Genomic DNA, 27810 nt, shown 5'->3' on the forward strand with positions numbered 1-27810 from the left:
GCCCTGGCTTGAAACTACATGGGTAGAAATGCCTTTTTGACTTGGATGTTTTATCTTTGCAATGGAAGTGAAGGGAAAAAAAATCTACTCTCATGCTTCTGAAAGTATTCTTAAAGTAAAATGGAGCCTTTCCTTGTCTGTAGAAGCATGTATCCTTAGCTGTGCCTGTTACACTGCTCTCACGTGTAGGCTGAGGGGACGTTAGGTGCAGTTAGCTTCTGTTTGTGTTGGGGAGAGGGGAGGAAAAGTGTAGGAAATTCTTCTGTTACCTAAATTAAAAAGATCCATAGCAATCTCTTGTTGATAGTGATTTCTATTTGGGAGCCTTTGGAGGAAGAATTCTGTTTTATTGCGTGTATTTTTTACAAAGCTACATGTAATCTTAATGCGTGTTTAACCGGTGAATTTAGTCAGATCATAATGAGGGCTTCTTGTACTTGCCTTGTTTTGTAACGGTCTCTCTTCGATAGTGGTGGAAACTGCAGAAGCGTTCAGACATTTCTCAGGCTGGTGCTTTTGATCTCCCTCAGTCAAAGAAGAGTAAACACCTCAGAATAAATCTTCTCTGTAACCATCGCTGCTGACTGAGCGGTGTGAGTCCTTACTGTTCTCTGAATAAGTAAATCAGGGAGTCATTGGAAAATAATAAATTGAGAGATGTCAACAGCTCAATGCTAAATTTTTGTCTGTGTCACAGGGTCAAGTGTATCCTTTTTTCCTCATGTTTTCAGAGTACCCCACCTCAATGCCCGGGCCTCCTGCGCTTGCCTGTTTTGGGCTGGAACGCCCTGCTGCTCCCCTCGCATTGCAGCTCCTGACCCAGAAGTCTGACAGAGTTCACACATGTTTCGGAGACTATAAACAGAAGCATGCAATGAGAAAACTTATTCAAAGTACTATTTACTTTGTAGTAAGAATAAAACATGTGAGAAGGGGGGGAAAAAGGGACTTAAAAATCATTGGTCTATATGCATAGTTGTTCTGCCCGAAGCTTGCCTTCCCATAATAATGAATTACTTAGGCCTAAGATCTCCAGGTGTCCCTAGAAAATGCATATGGGCAAATCTTGTTCCACACTCTTGAGTGCTTTTGGTTGGTTGGTTGGTTTTGGTTTTTTAAGTGTGTTACCTCTTAAAGCATTGTCTCCTCATAAAATGGTTCAGGTTGGAAGCAACCTCTGGAAGTCATCTGGTTTTCCCCCTTAAAGGTGGGCCAGCCATCTCTAAGTGGGCCACCTTTAAGCTAGATCAAGTTTCCCAAGGTCATTTAGGGCTTCCTGGATGACCATGTGTATAGCACTTCTCTGAAGATGATAAAGGCAACGCAGGACTCCTTACATACTAAAGTCTTGCGAAGGATCTCTTGATGACCTTCTTTCTTCCTGTGTTGTAATGCTTTTTGAGAGAGAGTTTTCACTTTAAGGTTTGTTTGTTTTTTTTTTCCTCAGTAAACCATCAGTTTGATATAAGCTTATTCCCATGTGCAATATTGCAATAGCTAGAGCATATAATAATAAATTATTGGAAGATATGCCTCAGTCTTTCTCAGTGTGACCTTCATGGAGGCCTTATCAGTTTTGTTCGTGCTATTTCAGCATGGTGAATCAAGCTTATTGACACACTCTAATCATTATAGGCATTTCCTCCTGTTGAAGAACACAGACTTGTTTCTGACACATAGTTAGAACATAAACAAGTAAGATCCTTGGATGACTTGACAAAGGAGAAGGTAGAGGCCTTCATTGCCTTTATCCTCTTCAGGACAATATTGCACACTGTTTCATCTGGGAGAAGAAGTATAAAGTATATTCCAAGTGGATTCTTGTGTGAGGTCTTTTTGCAAAAGAACACTTTTATTCCTTATTAGCAATTATCTCTTTCCATCACTGGCTATTTGTAGTTGAGTTGAACTCAGGATTACAAATAAATAACTGTAAAAGATAGGTTAATTTGACACATAAGAAATGGACTTTAGAATTGTGCCCTTATGGTCATCCTGCTTTTTCTTTGTGGCTCTCAGTTTAGGGAAGACCTTAGTGGCTGGTTTTCATTTAAAGGGACTTTGTGCAACCGGTGGTTTCTTTGTTGTTCAGAAATCAAATATAATGCGTGTAATTCTGAGCTTTACTGTGCGTTCAGAAGTCTTGTGGGTTGCCAGTCTGACCCTCGCTATCAGAGATATTCCAAGCTATCCAGAGTTTGAAGCTGCACAGCTCCCTGGTTGTGCCTACAGCTGCTGAAATCTTTAGGAATGGCATGCCTGGGAAACAGTGGTGGGACACTTGAACTCCACGAGTTCCTGTTCTTTTCAAAGTGTTCCCTAACGAAAGTTGTGGTATGGGTTTTGATCCATGATTTGCATTGCTTTACAGAGGGTTTCTTTATGTGTAATTCATGCACTCCAGTTGCGTGCACGTCTCTCTCTCCCCTCATACCTCCTACTTATGTTTAAATTTGGGAGACTTCCTGTCCTGTAAAACATCTTCCTTATTCATCACAATGCCTCCCCTAAGGTACCTAGCAAAATCCTGTGTGACTTGTAGCATCTCCCAAGGTGTTACTGTATATGAAAGCAGGGCATAATTTAGTTGTTTCTGAGTAAAGATTCTTAACAAAAAAAAAAGGGGGGGGGGGAGGCTAGGAAGAGGGAAGTTTCATACTCACTGCATGATATAGACAATATTTCCTGAGACAGGAGATACTAACCTCAAAGAATTTAAAATAAAACATTGATTTTATTATTTTTTTGAAAGGGGAATAGGGGAGGCAAAAATGGTAGAATAGTCGGTCTTTTTATCCGATGTGCAGATGAAATTGATTAAACCTTAAAAACTCGCCTCAGTCCACCCGGTTTATTAATTGAAGAATTTCCTCTTCCCCAGAATGGGAAGTGCACATTAAAACAGAGCTTTGCCCCTGAGTAGCAATGATACTTGAGAACGGTACATTTTCTACAATCCTATTTTCTCTTCTGCACTAGAGGAAATCCTAACATGGTAAAAAGCATATTTAAAAAAAAAAAGTATGTTTAAGGAAGTCCTCTTTCATTTCCTTGTAAAGCATGAAATCAAATTATAGCCCATGGCCCACAATTATTTTATTTTTACATTTCAGATTCCGTTTTCTTCTTCCTTTCAGTGCCTGTGAGCAGGAGTTGTACTGTTTGTGCAAAGTTGGCTAGAAAGATTACCACAAACAGGACGGGGACACAGTAGCTTAAAGAAGCCATGAGTTGGAATCTGTGCCTATGTTCCGTGCTTGCATGTCATGCAAAACCTCCCTCTCATTCACACAGGGACTCGACCCCCTTTTCTTCCTTCTACTAGCCCAGGTTTTACTGTTTGGAGCCAATTTGGCTTTATCTTGATGGATTATGGGGAATATAATGCAATACTAAACTTATGGTTGCCAAAATAGTAGTACTCGTAAATGCTCTAATATTCTTGATCTACATTTGTTGGAGAGAAAACAATTGAGATTCTGCCTGTTTATTGAAAAATGCCTTTTGGTTCTCTTTTTCAGTAAGGATGAAATTGCTAGCTAGTTTAGTGCTTGGAGTTTATAACTGAATGGTTCTGAAAGTGGGCACAATGCACATATAATGAAATAGTACTAAGCTTTTGGAAATGATAAAGTAACACAAGAGGCTGAAATGTTTTGGGTTTTTTCCCATAGACCTAATAATGCCCTCTAACTTGCTGTAAATGTTGTGCTTTGCCCTATGGCTCCATCTACACACAGCTCAGTCTGGGAGTTTGGGTATATAATTTATAAGCATGCAACAGGTTGCACAAACAGAAGGTATTTTGTGCATGTACATGCAGAACTGCAACAGCTTCTGTGGTTGGGGTTGAAGGGCATTTGTTAAGGCTTAATGTTTGGTTCCAAAATAAACAGGGCAATTATCGTGCTTTACAGTTTTTAAAAATGCAGCTTGTGGGTTGGGTAGTCACATGGAGTTTCCCTGTGAATACTGGTATAGCAGACCTAGTTTTACTAATTGTATGCTTTTGCGTAAGGATGTGAGATAGTAGTATGTAAACGTTGCAGAGTTTGGTTTAGCTTTGGTGGGCAAAATCAAGTGTGCTTTATTTGTATAAGCTGCATGGAAATCAAAGGTGGATGTGACACTACTGAACGCATTTACAAGGAGTGAATCTAATGCAGGGGATGAAGGTCTGCAGCCTTGTTGCTTAGAACTCTGGGTAGGCTTTTCTTCCTATTTCAGTGAAGGTTTGAAGATATAATATACTAAATAACATAAATACAGAGAATGCAATGAATTTTCTGCTAAAGATTAAAAGTTCATCGACACGTTTTTAATGCATACTGTTCTTCTGGGTCATCTTGTCTTTTTTGGTGTACTCAGGCAGCAGTTGGTGAGCTCTTTCAGGATCAAGAGTGAGAGCTAGCTATGAATGATGTGTTGCAGGTGGTACTGTTTTGCTCTTCCCTTGGAGAAATGGAGATGATGGCCAGTTTAGGGAAACTGAGTTGCTGCCTCCTCTTTTGAAACTTGCCATAGTCTGACATCTCTGATTCAACTAGTCCTATGAGTAAAGAGTAGTAAATTACTTCCCTGACAACTGTTCATAATTGGATACTCCCCAAAATTCAGAAGCAGGAGTGGGTTGGATGCGATTGTTCAAAGCAAGGGCTAGACTTTTTCTTTCTCTTCTCTGTGAAGGTATTTTTCTTAATATCTGAGTTCTGTGTTACCCGTCACTTTCGTGGTACAAATAAGTGCTGCTGTCTCCAGGTTTAGCTGGCACTTCTTGCAGTCTTTCCTCTAGGATGCTGTGCTGCTGGTCTTGTTGCATTTTTCCTGTATTTGACTGTCATCCAGATTCTCTCTGTTCATGTGTTATCTTTCTTGTTTGTTTTTCTTCACTCAGACTATCTACTTTACTTTGTGTTTTTGCTGTGGTTTAGCTGCTTATCTTGCAATATAATTCCCATCTTTCCCCACCCCCTTGTGTTTTCTGATGACAACTAGTTTGTTTCATTTGCTTTTTACAGGGCTACATCTGAGCTGTATGTCATCACATGAAGGATACTCGGGATAGTTGATCTTTCATTTTCAAGCAGTGAGACATCACACGTCAGGAGTGCTCTCTGTCTTTCCAAATGTTCTTGAACACCTCTTTCATAGATGAAACAGCAAATAAAAGGTTACACCCTTGTCTTTTTCTGTAGGGGAAATTGTTTGAATACCTTAGTTTATCGTTGATTCTGTATGACCTGCTTCAATGCAGATAAAATATTTTTCTTGATTGTTGTGCTGCCTTATGTGCAGACCTGTTCTTTGTGCCTCTGCTTCATTCAGAGTAATTTCAAGCCATTTGCCTACTTTGAGGGCTCAGGAAACACTCCTCTCTTCCATATTGCTCTTGTTAACTGTGTAGGATCATATCCTGTCTCCTTTTTTTGAGAAAAAGCAAAGTGTTTCAGTTCTTTTTTTTTTTCTTTTTTGTGTGTTCCATTTTGCACAAGAGCCCATGGCAGGCATTCTGTGGTCAGATAGTGCAGGTTTGAGTGATATTGTCACCTTGTTTTGTTCTTGTTACTGGTTTTGGAGTCTTCGCTTGGTATGGCTGTAATATTTTTATGCCTCAATTAAAAGGTCTTTCCAAGTGAGATTACGTATGTGAGAACACCCTTATAATCCATCCTCACTTCAACTTTCCTAGTTAAATTTTGCTCTGCTGTAGAAAATTCTTCAGGAATGTTGTTCCTTTTGTTGACTGAAATCCAACATGGTAGTGAGTTGATTGATTACAAGTGTGATAGAGATTATTTAAATAGTGAATATGAAATTAAACATACTGTAAGTCTGCTATTACTGTTTACATGCTATGAAGAAAAAGTATAGTGAATGAGATGTTCCACGTTCAGGGGGGGTGGGGCTTATAGTTTACCTGTGACCTGCCAACTTTCCTGATTAGAAACATTACATTTGTGAATCCCTGTGCACTTCGTTTTGCCTGCTCTAGGTTATTTCATTTTAGTATTTAATGAACTATTATGCCTGGGTGAAGGGCAACTAAGGAAATGGGTTCTAGAATAAAACAAAATGTAAAACTATCTAGAAGATTGAGAGATTGGGAAGAAGGTGAATTGTCAAAGATGGTTTATTAAACAGCTTAAAGAAGAAAGTTGAGGAACTAAATCTCAGCATTATTTTTTTTGCCTTGTTACTCAAGGGTCCTGTAAACTTGAGCATTCATGTCTTGATATGTGTGAGTAGACATGTACAAAACATCCTCATGCCTCAGGGAGAATGCAGTTAAAATATTTCTGTCAATGCTGTCCTGATCTTTCCCTTGGTTCCATGACTTTGTTGAAGGGCAGCAGCTTCCCACCCTGCCTGGGTGCCAGCTCTCCCCCTGCCGTGCTTTCTGTTCCATCTTGCAACATCTCTTATGAACTGTGGCCAGTCAGCACGTTAAGGCTTTGGAGGAGGCACAATAGTTGTACTGAGACACATATTTGCAAACTTGGGTATGCTGCTGTTTCCTTGACTTGTAATATATTTTTGTCTGGAGTGTTGTGATATATTTTCTGGTGTTTCTGGAGTTTTTCCAGGGACTGTACAGTTATTTTTCCTTTGTTCATCTTCTCTTTGCTATGAAATGTCCCCAGGTAGACATTCTTGACCTTCTAGCAACTGGGCTGATGATTTTTATGGCTCTTTTAAAGTGTTGCTAATAAATTCATAAATACAGCAATTACAAGTATTTGCTTTATAACAAATGTATTCAAAGCAGTTGATTTAGTGTTTCAAGATAGTGGCCCTTGTACTGAAACTGCATATGACAGTTTCAGTGCAGATTTTCCCTCCTGTAGGAGGGAAGAGATACCATACCAGATATAATGCATCTTATCAGCCACCCTTTTCAAGGCCATATTTGGATCTGGTTACTTCAGCTTAATTCTGGAGCATAAGGATTGCTGTGCTCTGGTAATCATAACACAGTTGGCTAAAACTTAAGCTACAGTGTTGTTATTTTACTAGATACACTTTTATAGTATTAATAATCAGTTTGACTTCATGGTTTGGTTTTATTTATTAATTCCCATTCATTTTAAGTATGTCACCTGTGTAGTAAGAATTACTGTATGGTATAGTTTAATACAAAATATGGGTATTGTATTAAATTTAAAAAAACAAACCCTGTTGTATGTACTCACAAAAGTGCATGCATTCTGATTAAGTGTTTTGTCCTACTTGAACTATTTTCATGCTGTTCATTCCCCCTGCTTTCTGTCCTTTAGATCTGCACTTCTGTATGGTGTATAAAGTCTAGGCCTTTTGTATAGCCTTGATGATTCTTGTGTTATAATTTAAGCAAGTTCTAAATGAATACAATTCTTGAAACAATAAAAATGAAAAATACTTTTGAAGATCTAAAGTCTCTCCATTTTGTTATGGAGTGGTATTTGAAATGATTGGTGAAAGTTCTGCAGGAGCTTTGGAAGTGTCGTAATTATCCAACTAGTGCTCTGAAGGGTTTAGCATTCATTATTACAAGATGAAAGCTGTGGTAGGTTAGAAATAGTCATTTGTAACCATAATTTTTTTTTTCTTGTTGTAGCTCCCACCCACTCATTCACCCATGCACTTCAACCTCAGAATGATTTCCTATCCTGAGTTCATGGGAATTACTAACAAGGGTAGCTGTTGTCATAGCCATTGTAAAAGCTTAAAAAAAAAAAAAAAAAAAAAAAGGCAAGCAGGGTGGGAGGAAGGTTGGAGAGGGCGAAGGAACAAGGAACAGTTGTATCAATTTCTTGTTCTTCTGATCAAAAGCTTAAAGCAAATACTGAAAGCACTTAAATTAAGAATGCTGCAGTTTTGCATGATTTCTAACTTCTATCATCTTTCAAAATGTGTTTTTTGACATAATGACTTTCTGGTAGTTCAGCTTTAGATTTGTTTTAGTTTTTTATGTTTAAACTTTCCCAACATTAAAGTTTGTTGCACTTCGCTTTTTTGGTATTCAGAGTAATTTCAGTTACCTGGAATGAGACAGGAAAATTCTGAATGTAATTGGTGGAAGGCCCAACATCCATCAAAACCTTCCTTGAAAACGAATTTAAATCCATGAAATTCAGGTTGCTTCAATCAAAGAATTAAGGTTTCATGACAATGATACTTTGAAAAATAAAATAAAAATAATCCATAAGCACGATAGGTAACTTTGCCTAAAAATTAGGAACTTTTTCTTGAGAAGATATAAGAATTGGATCTGTTTGTGGCTGTGTATGAAGTACCTATTCAAGTTACGTAGATCTGAATTGGGGCAGAATGACAATATATTGCAGGATTTAAATCACCTCATTGTCACATTGAGGGATTGTAGGAATTTATTTAGACTTGGGTTGAACCTGCTTCTGGTGGTGGTCATCTTGTTTTTACTTTTTTCAAATTCTGGAGTCTGAAAGAAGTAGTGGTGGGAAGCAGGTGAGGACTGAGGATTTTAGACATAGTTATGTGGCATGTAGTTGGCTCTTACTGGGGTTGCTCGGAGTGTGCAACTGTCTGTGATGCTGTTGTGTGTTTCTTTGGCTGTACTATATTCTTGCTTAGCTTCTTGGATCAACTTTTTTAATCAAGGCAAATGTCATGCTTGGGTTGCTGCAAGGGTAATTTTCTTAATTTTTTTTTTAAATGCAGTGATAACATCCTTAAACTTGAACTGTTAATATGGAGGGATATGTAACCTATCACATGTGTCCGTATTTTTTATGAACTGATGGTAGCATATAAAAACTTAAGTTCCTGGGGTCTTATTTTCAGACACAGCTGTGTATTCGATGCTTACTTTGACTTGTGTTTTGTTCCTATATCTGGGCATTTGTACATATTCTGGCAATTTTTATGGAAACTATTTGAGAAAATGTTCCTTAATCTTTTTATGCTGCTGCAATACTGACTGTGAATTCTTCTCCAGGTGCCCAGATTATTGATTTGATGATGCTTGTAATAGATGTGACAAAAGGGATGCAGACGCAGTCAGCAGAGTGCTTGGTAATTGGGCAAATTGCCTGCCAGAAGATGGTGGTGGTTCTGAACAAAATAGATCTCCTTCCAGAGGGGAAGAGACAAAGTGCCATTGAGAAGATGACTAAGAAAATGCAGAAGACCTTGGAAAATACGAAGTAAGTTCACAGTGATGTTAACAGCTAGCTTGTAACAAAATATTTAACAAAAATACTTCATGCACATTTCCCTTCTAACATGCTTTTAAACATACTGAGACATCTAGCAAAGATTATGACAAGAGAGTGGGAAGATTACCAGAAACTCAAATGCAGTCTTGAATTTGGTATAGAGAAATATTTTCCTATAATGAAGCTTTTCAGTTTAAAAGGCTGCTTGGAGTTCAGATTGGTTAAAACAAAGCCAGAATATCCAGGTGAACAACTGTTGGGTGTTTGTTTGGTGGTTTTTGTTTTGTTTTTTTTTGGGGGGGTGGGGGGGTGGGAGGAATGGGGAGCGGGAGCTGGATAGGTGGATTAGTTTATGGGCTTGCAACTTGTGTTGTGATCTGCAAGTCTTTTTCACTCCGGAGAAAAGAAAATGTTGTGGCTTTTCCTTAACTGAGGGTGAAAAATGTGATTGCCCCAACTAGGGAGAGCAGAATGATGGAAGTTTAGATAATGTAATATGGCTCTGGCTGGGATGATGTTTGTCAGCCCTGTTTAGGTAAATTAATTGAAGTACATAATGAGTGAAGTGCAGTGAGATTCATGAGTGGAAATGTGGCTGTTACGAAGTGGGAAGATATCACAGACACAATATTTATGTAGTGGTTACACAAACTGGGTCGTAAGGGGACATTGACTCCCACATTTGTAGCTGTTAGGTTACTTTTTGATTTGAAGAATCAAAGGAATAGGATTCAGTGTACAGAGGAGAGAATTCCACCAGGACCAAAAAAGCAGAGCTTGGTTGGATATGGCAGTTCCTGCTTAGCTTATTTGTGATTGTAGCTCAATGTCCTTTTTCAACTATGTAACTGCCACAACAGTGACTAGGAAGATCTTTGTGTCTTTCCAGCTCCTGTGTTGTTCTTGGGTCCGTTCATTGTGCTGGGAATGGTACAGCAGTCACCAAGAAAGTTAAATTCTCTCTTGTGAACTTAGAATCCTACAACTTTCCGTTCTTTCTGGCAGCTGTTGATTTAAAGGCAAATGGCAAATAAATACAGGGTGGCTTGGTTTTCTCTGTAGATTGCTGCCCCCTCATTTTAGGGAGACAGAGAAAGGAGATGCCTGCAATATATTAAAGCATTTTGGATCAACAATTTTTTATAGCTGTGAGTTTGTTGATCAGATTCACAGGTAATCCCAATGGCAATAGCATTGAGGTAATAAAGTTAGGAAAACTTTAGCGATAACTATCTAATGGTTTTCTTATGATTTTATTTGGTTGTTTGAAAAGTTGATGTATAGAATGTGACTTAAGCAGTATTAAAATTAATAGTTATTTTTTAATCTGTTTCTCATCTGTGCCAAGAAGTTAATGATTTTTAAGAGAATTTATCTTAATATACGGCTCAGTTTTATTTTGACCTTCTTTTAGAATTTGTTTATACTTCTTGAATGGCAGTAATTGCTGCTGCAGGTGGTACTTCCTTCTTGGTTTAGTCCAAGATCGTGTTGTGAATGATTGGAAAAAAAGACCTTTCTAGTTGCATATTCATAAAAGGAAGACAAATTTCTGTAAGGAAACTGTTGTTCAGAAATACTTTTATGTACATTGTTTGAATGAAATCTTCTCTTTATATCCTGGAGTACAAATGGGTCTTTACATCATGTCTTGAAAATTAGCAGGCTTGGTCAAAACTGAATGGGAAGCAAGTTTTAGAAACAGTTGACATGCTAACTGTGAGGTCCTTACCTCTTGCCCACTTCTAAAACAAGGATGTGTATCAGCTGATCACAACAGCTGTGATTCCACCTGGAGAGAAATGGTCCTGTCACAATGTTTTAATTACGCATTTGAGTGCTGGATCCTAGGAATGCTCTTTTATTGGATGTGTGTGTATTGTTCTTGTAACAAAAATTCAGCTTTTGCATGTGCAGCCTGTGCTTTATGGTGCTTTGAAAGCACTGCTGACCTGGGCTTGATTGAAAAGTGCCTGTCCTGTTGCGTATCAGGCATGTGTTGTTTCTCAACAGCATCTTTCCTACTTTGAGTTTCCAAATGCATGTTTTTAACTGTTTTTTGTATTTCTAAACCACTCTTATTAGCAGGGCGTGTGCTGAGACCATTTGACAGCTGCCTCTGACCCCAAACATTTGGCAATGAATTTTTTTCTAGGAATAGTTTACTTGATTATTATTTCTCTAAACACAGAGGCATGCATGCACAATTCCATACCAGTAAGAATTTTGAAGTCTGTTGCAGCTATAGAGTAGGTATTGCTATTGATACTGGGGAAATTATTGTAACATTGTCAGGAGATTCCATAGAAGGTGGAAAAAAACCCCATAGGCAGAGGAAAGTAACTGTCGTATATTTGAATAGTTTGACACTTGTAAACTTAACCTAATCAAAACTTGCTTGTTCCATGGATTGATACCAAAAATAAAAGCAAACTGTCCCTATGAATGGAATTTCTATTTTTTTCATAATGTTTTGCACATGCCAGCTTTTATCTTTGTCCAGCAGGGCCTAATCTCTGCTGACAATAAATTGGTGTGATGGCGTAAGAGTTTTAGTAGGGCTGAATCATGTCTGGAAGTGCCTCCAAAGGCAGTATGTAATTACTCCAGTTTGTTCTGGTATATGGGAAAAGGAGTAAAGAACCTGGTTCAGCACAAATTTCTATTTATTGCAATACAGTGTCCTAAAGTATTTGTATGAAAATAAATTTCCAAAAGTTTTATGATTAATCACAGGAATTTTCAGTGCACGTTTTTATTACCCTTTGTCCCTAGATGCCTCGGACTTATGGCATATACACAAAGAAAATACCTTACATGCTTGATTACTGTTTGGTCACTAAATGAGCTTCCTCTATAGAACTTAGATTTTTTTCTGTATCAAGGCACTGTCTTTTTCCTCCAGTTCACTCTCTTTTTGAGATAAAAATCTATGGGGGGTGGGTGTCAAAAGGACAACTACAACATTTACTTTTGGTCAGAATCTGTTACATAAGAATCAAGTATCTATGAGAACCAATCATTTTTTGTGTTATTGCTGATTACTATTCCATTGCTTTAATATATATATATATATTTTTACATAGTTAATCTGACTTCTTCAAATATGGAGTAATAATTTGATTTATAGTCTTAACTTCCCTTTCCAAAATGTAGGCAAAACAAGCTATCAGATTATTCAGACACTAGGTGGCATTTTAGGGAGCAAAAGTTAAGGCTGCTAACTAAATTTGTAAAAAAAGCTGCTGAATATTAAGGACTTGAGTAAAATTGATTGTAAGAGAAAAGCTAAACTGAGGTCAACTGTGGAAGTGCTGCTCTACTCTGAACCTTTGCATGTTTGAAATGTGTGAGTTTCATGAACTTTGATTTTCAGAAGCTTTAGGTCTTTCTGTGGTCTGCATGTCTTGCAGTCTGCCTGCAGACTCAGGTAGACATCGTGTGCCTTCTTGCATTTGGCTCCCATTTTGAAGGTTATGACTCCACAGCTAGAATTATAATTGTTTTAATGAAAGTTGAAAACAGTGCTAGCCTCCAGGTAAAATGGCTTGAATGCAAAGCCACTGCAGTAAGACCGGGTAACAGACCTTTTCTTCTGAAATAAAGTCTTGCTTTTGACTGCCACAGAGCTGAATCAGTAGCTAATACTAAACAGGATTGAAAACTTTGTAGTGAAGTCCAGTAGTGCAGATGCTAGTAACTCAAGAAAAAAATGTCAGTTATTCACTATGGGGGAAGAGCAGATAAATTAGGAATTTCAGGGAGTTTCCTTGCCTTCATTGTCAGATGAGCCTGGAACTACTTTACATTGACACATGTAGGAGATCTGTGGTCTAATGGTGGGAGTCTTTCTCTCTTTCAGGTTCTGTGGGTGTCCTATTGTTGCTGTTGCAGCAAAGCCTGGTGGACCAGAAGCCCCAGAGTCTGAGAATCCACTAGGTGTTTCTGAATTAATTGAGGTACCTGCTGAAGAATATAATAATAAATGTGCTTGAACTTTGCCTTAAGTCTTTTGGAGTATATTGTATTAGTATCTAGAGCTGAGGAACTTCCTGCGTTTAATGTCAGTTTTAAGGAACCTGATTCTTTAGGGATTCCTTCCAGTGAATGGAGAAGTTGAGGTTGCATGCCCCAAGAGTGGATGTCATTTTTCAACTGCTAGGCTTTAATGCCTTTGAATAGCCACATCTTAAGAAACAGCTATCACATGTGTGTTGAAATTGGTTTTAAAGTTGTAAATAATTACTAAGCATAATGAACAAAAATAGCTTTAAAATTCTGCCAAATTCTTGGTAGGTATTGTTTTATAATTGTACCACTGTTAAGAAAACAGTAAAGTTGTTAAGTCAGGCATTCAAAAGATACATGTTGGGAATTGTCTCCTTCCTTTGTGTGTGTATTATGATCCAGTGTTTAAGTGCATGATTCTTTATTCTGAATGACCCTTACCTCATTCCTTGCACGGGATGGACAGGGGTCAACCAGTGAGCAGGTAGTCTGTATTTTGTTTTAATTCTCATTATTCTCTGTGTGGCCTTGTGACTTCATTCAAATACTGCTCTGCATTCAGAATGATTAATTTCCTCCTGGACTTTTCTTTGGCACACATCACTGTGGTCTTGAGCACTTGGCAAACAGTTAATTTACTTCCAGAAGACATATAGGAAGTGTAGAAGTGATTCAATCCATATTTAGGTTGGGAAGCTGAGACACAAAGGAGTTTAGTCCACTGAGTTTACTAATTTTGGTTGCCAAATTTAAGGAAGATAGGAGCTCTTTTGGGACATGCTTGTGTTCAGATCATAGTATCTACCACTTTTGATTGCAATTGTGAGCGCTTAGCACTTCTGTTAAGCTTTGGGGTTTCTGTTTGGACAGTCCGAGGTGTATGGTTGGTGATTACCTGTGGAAAGTTTCATTTTTAAGAGAATGGCAATACGTGGGAGTTCTGGCATAAGCAAGTGTAGAATCCATTCTCTAGAGGAGCACCACCTACCTTCATGATGAAACTATCTTTCTCTGTGATACTCTGCCTTGCTTCTTGCATGCCTTGCATATCTGCAAAAGATGAAAAGCATGGCCTGGCTTTACCCTGTGCCCTGAATGAGGTATGGCCTGGAAAAAACTATATGATTGTATAACTAACATCATATCAGACCCATAAGAACAAGACAGACTTTAAGCAAACTGATGCTTTGCAGGTATCCTTAGTTCCAGCAATGTGGATTGGTTTTCTGGTGGGGTTTTTTGGGGGGAGGGAGGGCAGGGCAGAGAATAAATTCTCAGGTTTTCAAAAAACTAAGTTATATGAGAAGTTATATGGCATGAAGTGAAGGGCAGGACACTTAAAATAGCTGTTTGAGAGCAGTTTGTAGCTTGTAGTAGGCTTGTCACCCTTTCTGTGAAAAAGTGTTAGGCAAAAAGTAGCATCTTTGCCCTGGAGGGGTGCCACTGTTGTTTGCAGATGGCAGAAAGTAGTCCTGAAACAAAAGCATCATTCTTTGCAGATTTGTCAAGGTCTGATTTGGATGCTTTGGATGCTGCCAGGTTTAAAATACTTGTAAATTGCTGATGTTAGGGTGCAGCACCAGTCATCAAAAATCTGGGGATGTCTGGCCCAGGGCCGCCTGGCTTGTACAAAGGCAGAATGTTCCACATAGCTGCTGAGCACTGAATGTCATACTGCCTCCCAGGCATGTGTGGCCTGAGATGGGCATGGCAGGGTGTGTGGTATGGCCTTAGAATAGAGTTAGCAAGAACCAGGCTGCCCACAGCAGCGTCTAGAGAGGTGGAGATAGGAAAGTCCTTAGTTCTGCCTTCATCTGGTTCCAGGTAGATTTACTGGGATGTTCCCCAGGGTTATAACCTATGAGGGAAATACCCATGTTGCAGCTGTTTCTGTCAACTTTCAGACCTAATATTGGAAGAGCTGGCAAATGCTGTGTGAGCCCTGCCATTGAGCTTCAAGGTATTATCCTTTCTGTCCTTGATAAGAGACTCTCTCCATTGTTCTGCCATTACAACTTGGGCTTAACCTGCAGTTTCTGACCTTAAAAGCATACATTAAAGGCAGTGTTAAGTTTATATGCTGATGTTATAACAGAGGCAGAGATCAAAAGTGATTTGAGACAGCAGTGAACCAGTTCCTCTGAAGCATTGTTGGGCATATGACTGCATTTCTATAATTAAGGTCTTCTCTCTATGATGATATATTTTAAGAAACACAGTATTTGTCAGCAAAACAGAAATCCTAAACTTGGAGAATGTCTCTAGAAAATAGTACTTAATGTTGCTATTTTTCTTAGTGGTTTGATCCTCCAAGAAGTGTTAACAGAAATCTGAAGGGGAAGTTGACTTTGAAAACTTAACCCAGTATAATAGTTTTTCTGTGAGGGAGGCAGGGATGGGCTTTATGGGGCACTAATATCTGTATATAAGTTCATTTTCACAAAATCCAAAAAAGCTGAAGTAGCAAAATGCACTGTAAAATTGTACTTTTGAGAGGGGGAAAAGGGGGGGGGGGGGCTGTACAGGATTTTTTTTTCTCCCCCTCTTTGCTTTGCTGCAGTGTTTATATTGAGTTTGGCAGCAATTTTATCACCAGTGCAGTTTTGCAAACCAAGCTAAATGTGCAGCACCAAATCTTTCTAAGGCAGAAAATTGAACCGTTCCTGCTGCTAAGTGTGCATTGCCTCTATGGCGCACACAGTTAATTTGGCATTGGTGTGTTCTAAGCTCATTGGGAGATGCCTGAAATCAGTAAAACTGCAAGCTTGTTCAATCAATCATTCACTTGCCTTCCTTTTGCTGTATGGCTGTCATGACTTTTCACCCGGGCATGGTGCTGCTTTTATCTTTGTTGGTTTTTTTTCCTCTTCCCGCCCAGGTCCTGAAGTCTCAGGCTTACCTGCCATCAAGAGACCCCTCGGGACACTTCCTTATGGCAGTCGACCACTGCTTCTCTATCAAGGGTCAAGGCACAGTGATGACAGGGACTATTCTTTCTGGGTCTGTTAGCCTTGGTGACAATGTGGAGATTCCTGCCCTGAAGGTGAGTCTCTCATTTTTACTCCCCCCAGTTTTCCTGATGGAAAGAGACACTCAACAAAGAAGAGAGTGTTCTCTTCCAGTCTGAAATTATTCAATTATTTTCAGTGTCTGTTTGTTGTTGGTTTTTTTCGTACTCTACTATAAGCCAGCTTGTAATGGGAAGAGACATAGAGATTTTTAAATAAGGCAGCCAGTAAAGTTTCCTGCTCAATTTCAGTCGAATGAAGGGGAGAGAAGACTGACCTAGATTAGCATGTTAGACTTAAAAAATTCAGAAAAGCAAGGTGGGCACGTTTACAACATAGGATGTGCCCAAGGACTGAACAAGGTGTGAGTGAGATTACTTTCATTTGAGACATGCTGCAGTGAGAAGGCTTGTAAAAGAATCTGGGTAGGTAGGCTTCCCGAGATGTTTTGAAGTTGAAGGAAATCACAAGAAGAGGGCAGTGAAATGCTTGATGTACATTCTTTTTGTTTGCTGGGGCTTTAATTGATGTCAGCATGTTCTGGGAGAACTGCTGGGATGCAGTAGGTGGCTGGCTGCGGTTGGGCTTTTTACAGAGCCTGTAGAAAGTCAAGAGGCCTTTCAATGGCCTTTAAACTGTCTAACTGTTGTTACTATTTTATTTCCTTAAAATATATTCATCCTTAAAAAGAAAACAAGGTGACTTTATGCTTGGAACAGGTGAAGCCTATTTCACCAGATTTGGACTGCTCTGACTTTCCCTTTTTATTAATTGCCCCAAATGAGTCAAGACTTGTGGAGTGTTTTGCAGCTGCCACTTAAAGTGGACCAGCTGGGTACATTCTGAAAGTAGGCACCTTTTGGCTGAACAAGCCTTGATGGGACCTTTTTGGTGCTGTCAGTATTATCCTCAAGCTGTATTACTATAAGGATCTTATTCTTTCATTGAGCAAACATGCTGCTTCTCATTTTTTCCTGTACTTTGTGGGCAAGTGAAAGACTTAAGTGATGCATTCTGACTTCACCTGAAATACTTTGCTGATAGCTGACAATTAATTTTTGGTCAGCCTTTTCTGTGGTACCTGTGGCCATCTAGTTTATATCATGTTGTCCTTTGCGTAAGAGTGATTTGCATGATATGCACCCTGTCATGTCTGCTTTCCTAGTAGAGTTCCTCACTGCCCATATTCTCATTTGCAGCATGCAGCTCATTCTGGGAGTGACGCTTGTAATTCCTGCAATGAAATATGCTTTGCTGGGATTGTAGCTCTGGTTTCAACCTTTCCTGCTTTCCTCTTGCCAGTGTTCCTTCCCTTTTCTGTCCTGTCCTGCTTGCTGTCCTGGGTCTCCCTGCACAAGGGGTCCAAGGAGGGACAAGTGGTTAGGAGTCCAAGGCTGATGAGTGCTGAGTGATGGCTCCTGCCCAACAGGGGCCTTGTATAGCTAGTTAGCTACTTTCCTTTTGGCATAGCACTGGCCAAACTTCCTGTCGCTTTGCGCTCTGGGAGATGGGGGTGAGACGGAGCAGAGTAATTATTTCTTGCAAAGAAAGAATGCATAACCAGATTATATCTGGAAATGACTCTTCAGCTCTTCATGTATAGTCCAAGAATGTTTTGGACAAATATATTTAGGAATTAGTCTGCTCTTGGAGAATCTGTATGAAGGGGAAAATGATAAAATAGTGAATAACTTGCATATTGCAAATGGCTGTTTGAAAGGACAATAGGAAAGGCTTTGAGTGGGGCTTTAAAAGATGCTTTCTTCCCAAGTGACTGGGGGAGCAGTGAAGTGAAATGCAAGTTAGCAGATAAACAGGTCATTGACAAAGATAAGGCAGATCACTTGGCTTCTATGGCATTAACAACTTCCCTCAAAGTTTTAGTGATTTTTTCAATTGCTGTTAGTGAATTAATCCTTCCACTGCCTTGTGTGAAATAGAAGATGTGTCCATACCTCTGAGTGGTAATAGTGGTGGGCGGAGTTTTGCATTTTGTCTTTTTTTAGCCACTAGAATCTTGTGACTATTCATGTTTGTATTGTACAGGTATGGAAACCAAGGCGCAGTAAAAGGAAGCAATTTTTGTAAGTTATGAGTTGTGTTGTACTTACCCCTGCTAGCATCATGCAGAGTTGGGTTAGGATACCTACAAAAGGTCAAACCTTTCTCAGGCCTACAAGGTAACGGAGGAAGCACATTTCACAACACATTGTGGTTTATGACTCTCTCTGACCTTTTTTTGCCCTGACCCTGTGGTAACTGAGATTGACAGCTGGTGCCCACTGGGCATTTAGGGACATTACAAACCAGCTGCTTTTTAAATTTGAAGAACCCTCTCACCAAATGAAGTGGCATCACCTTCCAGTTCTGCTAATGGACTTCGACATCTTTGACCGCTTGAACCTGCACAAAGGAGGGACACAGCAATTAAAAATAAACAGTGACATTCTCAAACGCCCATGCTTGCTGTGATTGAGGCTGAGAGCACCAGCAGTGCATGGATTCCTTTATGCTGTTGCCTATGTAAATTGCCATCTGGGGTTGATTATCCATATAGCAAAAAGAAAAATTATATATACGTGTTTGGCAAAAAGCTTTGACACAGCAAACAGTTCACTATCCAATAGAGTTAGTACTATTTGCTCACTAGCACTTGAAATCCACCTTGAAGAGCATGAACCTAGGTTTTCTGCAGCAAAAACACAGTATTGGCAGAATTCTGAATGTCCTTTAAGATTGTTTCAGTGGTCTTTCAATCTCTACAGTCTTCCAGTTTATAAACTGTAACAACTCATGACGTTTTTACTTCTGCTTTATAAAAGTTCCTGGAGTTTGAATAGTAAGGATTTTTTTATATAGATTCATTTTATTTTACTGATAGGTTTGGCGATAACAACTTTGAAATATTTATCTAAGTATATTTTGTCTAGTGAATTTAGTTTAAGTGAGCATGGATGTCAAATACTAGTGCTGCTGTGTCTTTTTATAGCATGCTTTAATTGAAAAAGGAAAGTGTTTTTTTCAGTAGGGGAGAAGTCTCTTCGCCTTCCTTATCCAGGTGAAAAAAAATAAACATAGTAGCTTAAGAACAGCATCTACTTAGAAGGAAAAAAAAAACCAGGTAAGAACCAGGACTTTTGTTCTTATCGTTGGTTGTCTCAAAGCAAAACAAAAAAATCCTTGTGTGAAAAGTAATGCAAAATGTTGTGTGGTATGTGGTCTTCCTTCTGCCCAGTGTTAGTGATTCTAGCTTTGGATTGCACAGTTTCAAGCACATTAGAAATACTGGAAGATTGGGTAAAACAGATGATAATATGTTAATATTCCTTTAAAGGTGTTTTAGGGCACAGAAAATGTTCCAGGTTGGTTAATAAGAATCACTCTCTCTGTCTTAAGAGTTGTGAAAGATCATAGAAGAGGTCAGGTCTGAATTGAGTAAGGAGGCAGAGATAGATGTACATAGTTAATGGATATAAATCTGGTCATCCTGAAAGCGTTGACTTGGCACTGCCTCACCTGTGATCAAGCACTGCAGGTGTATAGCAGCCACAAAGCATGTACATGGCAGCCAAGTACAAAGACCACTGTTGTTTTTTTTCAGGACTTGTAAGAAGTAGAAACTTTTCTTGCTTTATATTCAAGTTCCTATCTGTTCTGTTTAATGTAATTACTGACAAATGTTAGAGCAAGTTGATGCAAGCCGAATGCCTGGTGGAGGTTAATAGCTTCACTGGAGCCTATATAAAAAGTACAGTATGCTGCCATTTTGTAGTGCATTTTGTCAGAAGTTCATGAGTGCCTCAAAGGCTGAGCAGCTGCGTTATTGGTAAACGGTTACATTAACGTTTTTCTGTAGGGCATCATGTGGGGATTTTTGCTGTATGCTGAAGCTGCATAATGTTTCTGGTGTAATATAGTACAAAGTTATTTGTTCTGTAATCATGTGGACACCCAATCATTGGACTGACCTTGGGAGGTGCCTCTTTAGACATTGTCAGATTTTTGGTCTGCTAGGTGTGGTTGAACTGTTATTAGAGGGGAAGAGGAATATTCATACCAGGTCCAACCTTCACCATCCCTGAGGTTTGCAGTACACAATTGCTATAATTAATGTTGAGCATTTCAGTCTCAAAAGTTGCAAGTGTGTTTATGAAAGGCTTCTCTTGTAGTTGAAGAGTAGTCATTCAGGTGTTTCAGTACTCTGATATACTTTCAAGAGGTCACCGGAGACATCAAATACAAAAAATGTGAGAAACTTTCTTCTGTTTATCTAGTCAAGTCTCCTAGTAAATGAGAGTGTCAGTTTGAAACCAGCAGTGGATTCTGTCTTGGCAAGGACCTGTTTGCTGTCAAATTATATTGACTTTATGAACTTCTAAGAAGCATCATTTTTTAAGTGTGATACTGAGAAGCTTCATGGCTTCATATACTTCCACCATATGAGAAGAGTTTATTTTTTTTTAAGCTGCTTTGTTGGCTAGGTAACCTTGGTTTGTTTTTTGGCAAACATTCTGTAGTTTTTATGGCTCATCCACCAAAAAAATTCTCCAATGTCTGATAGAATAACCCAAATACTATTTGAAAGACTATTTCCTTCAAACCACTGTAGCTATTCAAATTGTAACAGATATATCTGCTTTTGCCCACATGAGTACTTCAGTCTATCTGATGTTCCAAGACCGCTGATTAGTGAGCCTTAGTATATAAATGTAGTAAGTGTATTCAAGGACTTTGTGCACAATCACAGAGTTGCACGGTTAAGTCTTGTCAGAGAATGTTTAAATTAAATTAAAGAAAATGAATTTGGATCAAACCCCACTGAATTGGATCATGAAGGCACTTTTATGTGGACTTTCATGGTGAAATCTTAAATGAGTTTTTACCACTATCATTTTGAGTTCTTTGGACATCATAATATACGCCTTCCAAATTTCAGCATATCTTGACTGGTTTTTGCACTGCAAACAGAACCCGTGCTAAATTTTCTGAGAGTATGTCTGAATGCTGTTTCTACATCTGTTTTTTTCCAATGCTTCTTGGATTTTTCTTGCCGAATGCTGATATCAACAGCCTTTAAAATGCTACAGTTCATCTGCTGGGGAAGAAGTCTAGCTTGCCTCGAACATTATCTTTTCATTGAAATGCTGTGAAGAAGGGCAGTTCAGAAAATTGGGTTGGGGGAGAATCAATTAAATGTAACTGATAAAATCGTGAAAAGGCAGTTCATAATACATATTAAAATAAGTGGGTGATAAAATATAAGAATCTTAAATCCTAAATCAGTAAATTAAACATACACACACAATGTTATACATGCGGTTTAATTCAGTACAAGTATTAAACTGTTTCTTTAATTGTCTGCCACTTCTAAAGCATGGGTTGTGTTTTTTGGAGATTTTCTCCTTTCCTAGAAAACATCAGTGTGAATCCTACTGGTTTTGCATCTGCTGTGGCATTTACTTAAAAGCAAAACATGCAGGATTTGGCTTATACTGGAAAGTACTCTGCTTTCAACATTTAGGATATTATCAGTTGTTTTGGAAGAATTAAACTCCTCAGCACAGTTCTTTGTGGTTAAGTAAAGGATTAAAGACCTGATCCAGTGACTGTGGAATGAAATTTAGATCTGGCAATAAAAACTTCTCAAATCTTTTTGGCTCGATCTCTTGAGAGAATAAGAGTAGCAGATGCTGAGATCTTTCTAAAGATCAGTTCCTTCATTTTCAATGTATGGGTTTGTAACTTTTTACTCTGAGGGTTTTGTTTTGTTTTCTACTTCTGTTTTAGTTCACACTTGAAAAAAAACAAACCAACACCATGCCCTCAAAAAAACCAACCAATCAAACAAACAAAAAACCCCACCACATGCAAACCCCCAAGACCCCAAAGAACAGAATCCATTTTAATTTTGTATTAAAAAAATATGTATTTTTAGTTATGTTTAGACTTTAAAAGGCTCACGAATAAAAATGCTCAGAAGGAGATTTTTATGTTGCTTTTCTTTCACTACCTGTTACTGAAGTGGTTTAGTTCATATCGCTTGCTATTTTTTATTAAGTATCATGTAGGTACAGTAAAAAGAGGGAGCAAGATAAAGGACTTTGTGTGTTAAGGTGTGTTTTATTCAGGCCTGGGGATAAGATGTAATAGAAAGGGAGCTGGATATATATTGTGGGGTTTTTAAATTTTTTCTACTTGGTCAGAGCAGAAGGGATGGAAGCCAGGGGAGAGCAGCCAACCTGAGCAGTGCTAATCCAAACCATACACTGTACTTTTGGAGCTTGTGTGTCTAATGTGATCTCTGTAGGCAGCAAAGTGGCCTAGCCAGTGCTGGCCAATTAACTCTTAAAATACTAAAAAAATTCATCTGTGGTTTTTCTTGAAGGTCTAGATGTACCCCATGCTCCCTGCCAGTTAGAGACAGTTGGGATACAAATTGCCTTCTAATGGATTAGAAAAATGACCCAAAGTATACAAGTTTCTTCCTACAGTGGATCTGAAAAGGAGGAGATTTGTGTGTAACTTCTGCATTGCTTTGATCCACTTAAACCATCTTTAAATGACTGACTGGCATCCAGGCTCCACATGGAAGTACAGCATTGCTGGAAACAGTACTGTTCTCCAAGGTAGACTATAACTTCTGCAGTATTTCTGTGATACTGATTGCTTGTTCAGGGTTATCGGCAATGCTGACTGGTTGTGGTTAATGCATGAGATAATTTTAAGCATGTATTTTGTGCTATTGCTGTGCAGATAATTTTTGTCTTAATAGTTAGAAAGTGCAGAGAGTTATTATTGCTGAAGAAGTGGTACACTGTTCAATGGGGTTCAAAATGAAAAAGAAATATAGGATCATCTCAACTCTGAGTAGATGAAAATACTGTGCAAGTTGAACGTCATATTTTTGATACAATGACTGATTTTCTTAGATAAATCAAATTACATTTTTTTGTCCTGATTTCAGTAAATCATTTGTCCAATGAAAACTGTTAGAAAAGCTGAAGAAGGTTGTCACAGAAATACAAGGTGGGAGAGAAACTGAACTGAAAAAGAGGGAACCAAAGGACTAACAGGAAAATTATACAGTTAGAGTTGTTCTGAGGTTGGTCTTGGCACTGAAGTGTAATAGTTTCACTAGTGACTGTGTGCACTCTCCCATGTATGTAGGCATTCTCCCTGCTAGCGTGCCACACTAGTGTGCTCTCCTGACTAGTGTAGACTGCTGGCAGATGTGACTTCCGTGTGTAGTCTATGATGCTAAGTATTCTGTAGCTCTTTGGGAATTACCAATGTACTGGGTTGCTGGATTTGATGGAAGAGCTCAGTATCCTAGCACAAAAGAGTGCCACAATTGGAGAAATGGAGTATGTTCTTGTACGGTTATATTAGTGAGCAATTTGGCTTCAGCATGGCAACAAATATGTAGGTTTGTGACTCCAAAACAAAGTTGAAAAGAAAACCAAGCATCTAATAAGCTATTGACACCTGACATTTAGATTTATCTCTATTGCTTTAACTTCCCACATCTGCTCATTCTACTCTTTCTCCTGCCTATTTCCATCTTTCTCCATCTCTAGCTTCTTTTCCAGTCTCAAAGTTTGTTCTTCAAAGTGACTGACTTGCACCATAGATTTAAGAACCTTTTTTTCTCCCTTCTTTTTCTCAGCTGCCAATGCAATCTTGAGTAACAATGTAGTTGTGTATGCTTCCTTCCCCTCAAGTACATCTTAGCTTGAAGCCTCTGGGGCTTTGAAGCCTCTGGTGCTTGAAACCAGCATCAGTCAGGGTCAGATGAAAAACCTTGGGATGGTGTTTTTGGACTTGTTTCCATAGGCTGAAGCTAGAGTGGGTCTGATGAGAGAAAGAACGAGACCTGATAATCATTGAGTGGTGTTGTCCTCTCAAGGGCCGTTTCTGAAGATGAATAAGTAGGTTCCGATACCTCCTCTACAGGATATGCTAGCTATTGTTTTTCTGGGGCTAAATATCTTGCATTTATAGTTTGAAAAGGAGTCCTGGAGCCATCTAAAGTGGGTACTCTAAGCAATGGTCTTGTAAGCTGCGTACAGGAGGAGAAAGGTGTTAAGATGACTTGAGCCATGCCTGGGATGCAGCTTAAAAACATGCATGTTATCCTGAGACTTAGTAGGTAACGTATTTCCTGTTGGAACAATTGCTGTTCCAGTGATCAAGTGTTGTGTTGTTGGGTTTGTGTACTCTGGAGTTCAAGATTTGTTTGAAACTAAGTTAATGGACATTGCTATATAGTAATCACAAACTTTCATCCAAATGCCTTTTTGTTTAAACTTTATGGTAACTTTTTAAAGCAAAGGATAGCTGTTTTGTGTTTGCATAACTTGTTTGCTTAAGCATTGCTGCTGCCAGGTCATTAACTTTATTTTTATTTCTTTTAATTTATCAGGTAGAATTGTTCTCAATCCACTTCAATTGAAAACAGACCCACATGCACATACACATACTGTTTGAGCAGGAATCTTAGTGGAACGCTTGAATAGTAATTGGAAAGGTAACCTCCTAGATGGTAAACATAGCTTTCACATTGCATTCCTGCTGTGAATGTAACTTTAGTATGAGTAGACTTAGTTAGAGCAGCAAGTAACTATCATGTTTTTAAGTTCAAGTGCTGGAGGCTTTGGCAAAATTTCAGTAACCAGAATGAAGGAAGGAAATGTCACTTTTTGTTCTTCCTTGGTCATCCATATACAGTACAATTCCTCATTTGATCAGGCTTTTAAGAAGTGGAACAATTCAGCAAGCACTGCATTAACTAAGCCGTGGTCTGTATATTATAAAGTTCTGCTCAGATCTAGGCACTGGCAAAAAAAAAAATATTTGAATATTGAAAATGTTATTTAACTAAGATTGTTGAAGATAAACTTCTAAATTTGACCAAAAGACAATAGACTAGTGCATAAGTGCCCAGGAATCTATAATTAGCCTATTACCAGAGTACTTTCTTGAAGTATTACTATACTGCCATAGCAAGTCTTCTGGATTTCATGCCTTGTACTGTGTGTTCCTGAGATGACCTCATTTAAAAAACTCTAGATATTTTTCTTTGTTACTACTATGAAAATTACATGAGAATTGACTTTGCTCGTTAAACGTTTGTTCAACTCATCACCTGAATCTGTTGTCATGTGCCTGCAACAATAACATATATTGTCGAAACAAAATGTAAGACACATCTTTTCACTAGAGTAGCCCCATAACTTTATATTGTAATAGCTGGTGCAGTTGGAAATGAAAGAAAAAGTAATACTAGAGAGAGCCAATATTTACAGTATCAGCTGGAATAATATAATTATGTAAGCTGCCCAGATAGTACTGTGATGAACATGATACGAATGCCTGGATACAGATTTTCATTTGCAACTGTCTGAAATGAAAACTACAAACTCTGAGGCTCTTCATGGTTGTAAAGATTAGCTTGAAAGCATATGCCATAAAATGCAGTTGGCTTCTCTTTCTTTCTCTTCTAATGAATAAATAATCAAGAGTAAACTTTTCACACTTTAGAAATTGTGAGGAAATGTCAAATAGCCTTTTTAAAGAGTCACTGTAGCTAATATATCTTTAAATGCTTAAATTGTAGACTTAAAACCTATCAGGCCTTTGTGAAAGTTAGATTTAGTAGTTGACGTGTCTTCTGTCTAGGCAACCGGTTTTTAAGATACATTCTATATATATGTAGGGTGTATAATAAATTCTGCAAAAGAACGGCAGAGATGGTCTTACTCCTTGTTCAGTTTAGGAGGCAGAAATCAGCCATGAGAACAGATTAGCTCATTGGAAGCAATGACCCTGTTACATACACAGACGTTATTTTTTTTTTCTTCAATAGAAAAGAGATAGAGGTACCAAAAATTATTTGGAAGTTTGTAGTTTAAGTTTTGTGTGAAGTTTCAGGACTTGAAGCTTTTCTGCTCCTTCTCAGTATTCATTGAACTGCTTTGGTTTTGTTTTCTTTGCTTCAGTTACTGTGTTGTAGTTGCTTTTTCTTAATATTAAATTCATTATATAATGAATTTCAATAGACTTTTATGCTAACCATCTCTAGAAGAGGTTTTTGTCTGATGTGCAACACCTAGTACATAGATGGGGCAGCAACAAGTTAAATGGTGGCTTAGGGAAAAAATACATGCTATTATAAGTCAGTTCAGTTTTGAAATACAGGTATTATTCACGTGGTATTTTCTTTGCCTAGTTGAAGACATTGATCCAGCTTGTGGAGATTAGTTGACAATAATTTAAAGTCTTCAGGGAGTGAGGCGTATGCAGGTATACCACAAACACTCAAAACCACAGAAAAGGGGATTGTAAAGGGAAACTTGAAAATATGTATTTTTAGTGAAGGATTGAAATAAATGCCCAGTAAGACTAAACAAATGCCCAATCTGACCTTGAGTCAACACAAAGCAACACCAGTTATTTTAGTCTAAATGCAAAGAAGTATACAAATCTTTGTAAAAATAAAATAACAACACAAAATGCCACCCTGGACTATTTTGCACTGAGTTTTAGGAGAGAATTGGAGTCAGGTGAATAAGAATAATGTTTTGTATGACATGTGTTTCATTTCAGATGTTCCTTTTCTGTTGTTGATGTGATGCTCTTGTTTGGGGAGAAACAGTTGTTTGTACAAAACGTATTAAGGTAGCAAGGACCCTGGAATTAATGCTTCATTCCAGTCTTGTCAAAGGCTACTTGATTGCTTGGACTCTAGAGTAGGTTATTAAGGATCTTTGCCCCAGGGGAGGTCTTTAATCTCTCATGGGTGGAGGAAGTTCTCTGACATGGTGATACAGACTGGCGTCCTGACTTGCTCTGAGCCCTTCTCTGAGCCTGAGATGCTATGTAAGGCTGAAGTTCAGCATAATTTATTCTGATGTGTTAATATTACTCAGGCATGCAGTTCCCTAAATAGTGGGGAAAATGTCAGAAATCTCCAAGTTGGTAGAAATCGTGATGCGTCTGCTTTTCCTTCTTGCAGCAAGTGCTAACAGATTAGTCAGAAGTTCTAAGATACATTCATAGTCAAACACTTTTTTGTAGTACAAAAGGTTCAAAAATTTTTCAAGTCTTTTCTTTTACTTGTGTCTTTGCTTTGTTTTTGTTTTCTCTTTTATTGCCCACCCATCCTATCTGTTCAGGTTGTTGAATTTCCATTTTTTTAATCTGCTTTCCATATGTGTGGTATGTGCAGAGAGCACATAAGTCATCGTCCTCTCTGAGATGACAGGCTCTATCCCCATTTGTAGAGAGGCTCTTAAAGATTTTAAACTGTATTGGGGGTGGGGGGAATATTTGCAAACTTCAGGTTTACTGTTAGGAATAGAGATAATAGAGGTAATAAAAATAACAAGAATATTTTTAGGGAAGACAGTTGTGGCTTCAGTAACCTCTGCCTCTTTAAAACATATGTATGATGAACCGACATGGTGTATTACCAGAAACATTGAGGGTGCTTTCTTTCTTTTGTTTTTTTTTTAAAAGGGATGTTTCTGGCAGGAACCTAGGCAATGTTTTTTAAAAAATGACACTAATTTTCTGGTAAAAATACACAAATGAGAATGTGAAGGTAAGGGTTCTATTCATGT

At 38.4% G+C, this 27810-nt stretch overlaps 1 protein-coding gene across 5 annotated transcripts in view; it reads left to right on the forward strand.

The window, feature by feature from the left end:
• Positions 1 to 27810, forward strand: part of EEFSEC (eukaryotic elongation factor, selenocysteine-tRNA specific) — a 128644-nt gene that overhangs the window by 25869 nt on the left and 74965 nt on the right. For 3 of the 5 annotated variants that reach the window (XM_075052607.1, XM_075052611.1, XM_075052608.1), the window contains exons 2-4: positions 8954 to 9161; positions 13036 to 13132; positions 16060 to 16224. In XM_075052607.1, the coding sequence (XP_074908708.1) occupies positions 8954 to 9161; positions 13036 to 13132; positions 16060 to 16224 (470 nt within the window). Of the gene's footprint in view, positions 1 to 5021; positions 5171 to 8953; positions 9162 to 13035; positions 13133 to 16059; positions 16225 to 27810 lie in introns of those variants that run through there. The other 2 variants (XM_075052610.1, XM_075052609.1) reach the window with 2 other exon arrangements.

The sequence above is a fragment of the Buteo buteo genome, chromosome 21 (assembly GCF_964188355.1).
Source record: "Buteo buteo chromosome 21, bButBut1.hap1.1, whole genome shotgun sequence".
Lineage (NCBI taxonomy): Eukaryota > Metazoa > Chordata > Aves > Accipitriformes > Accipitridae > Buteo > Buteo buteo.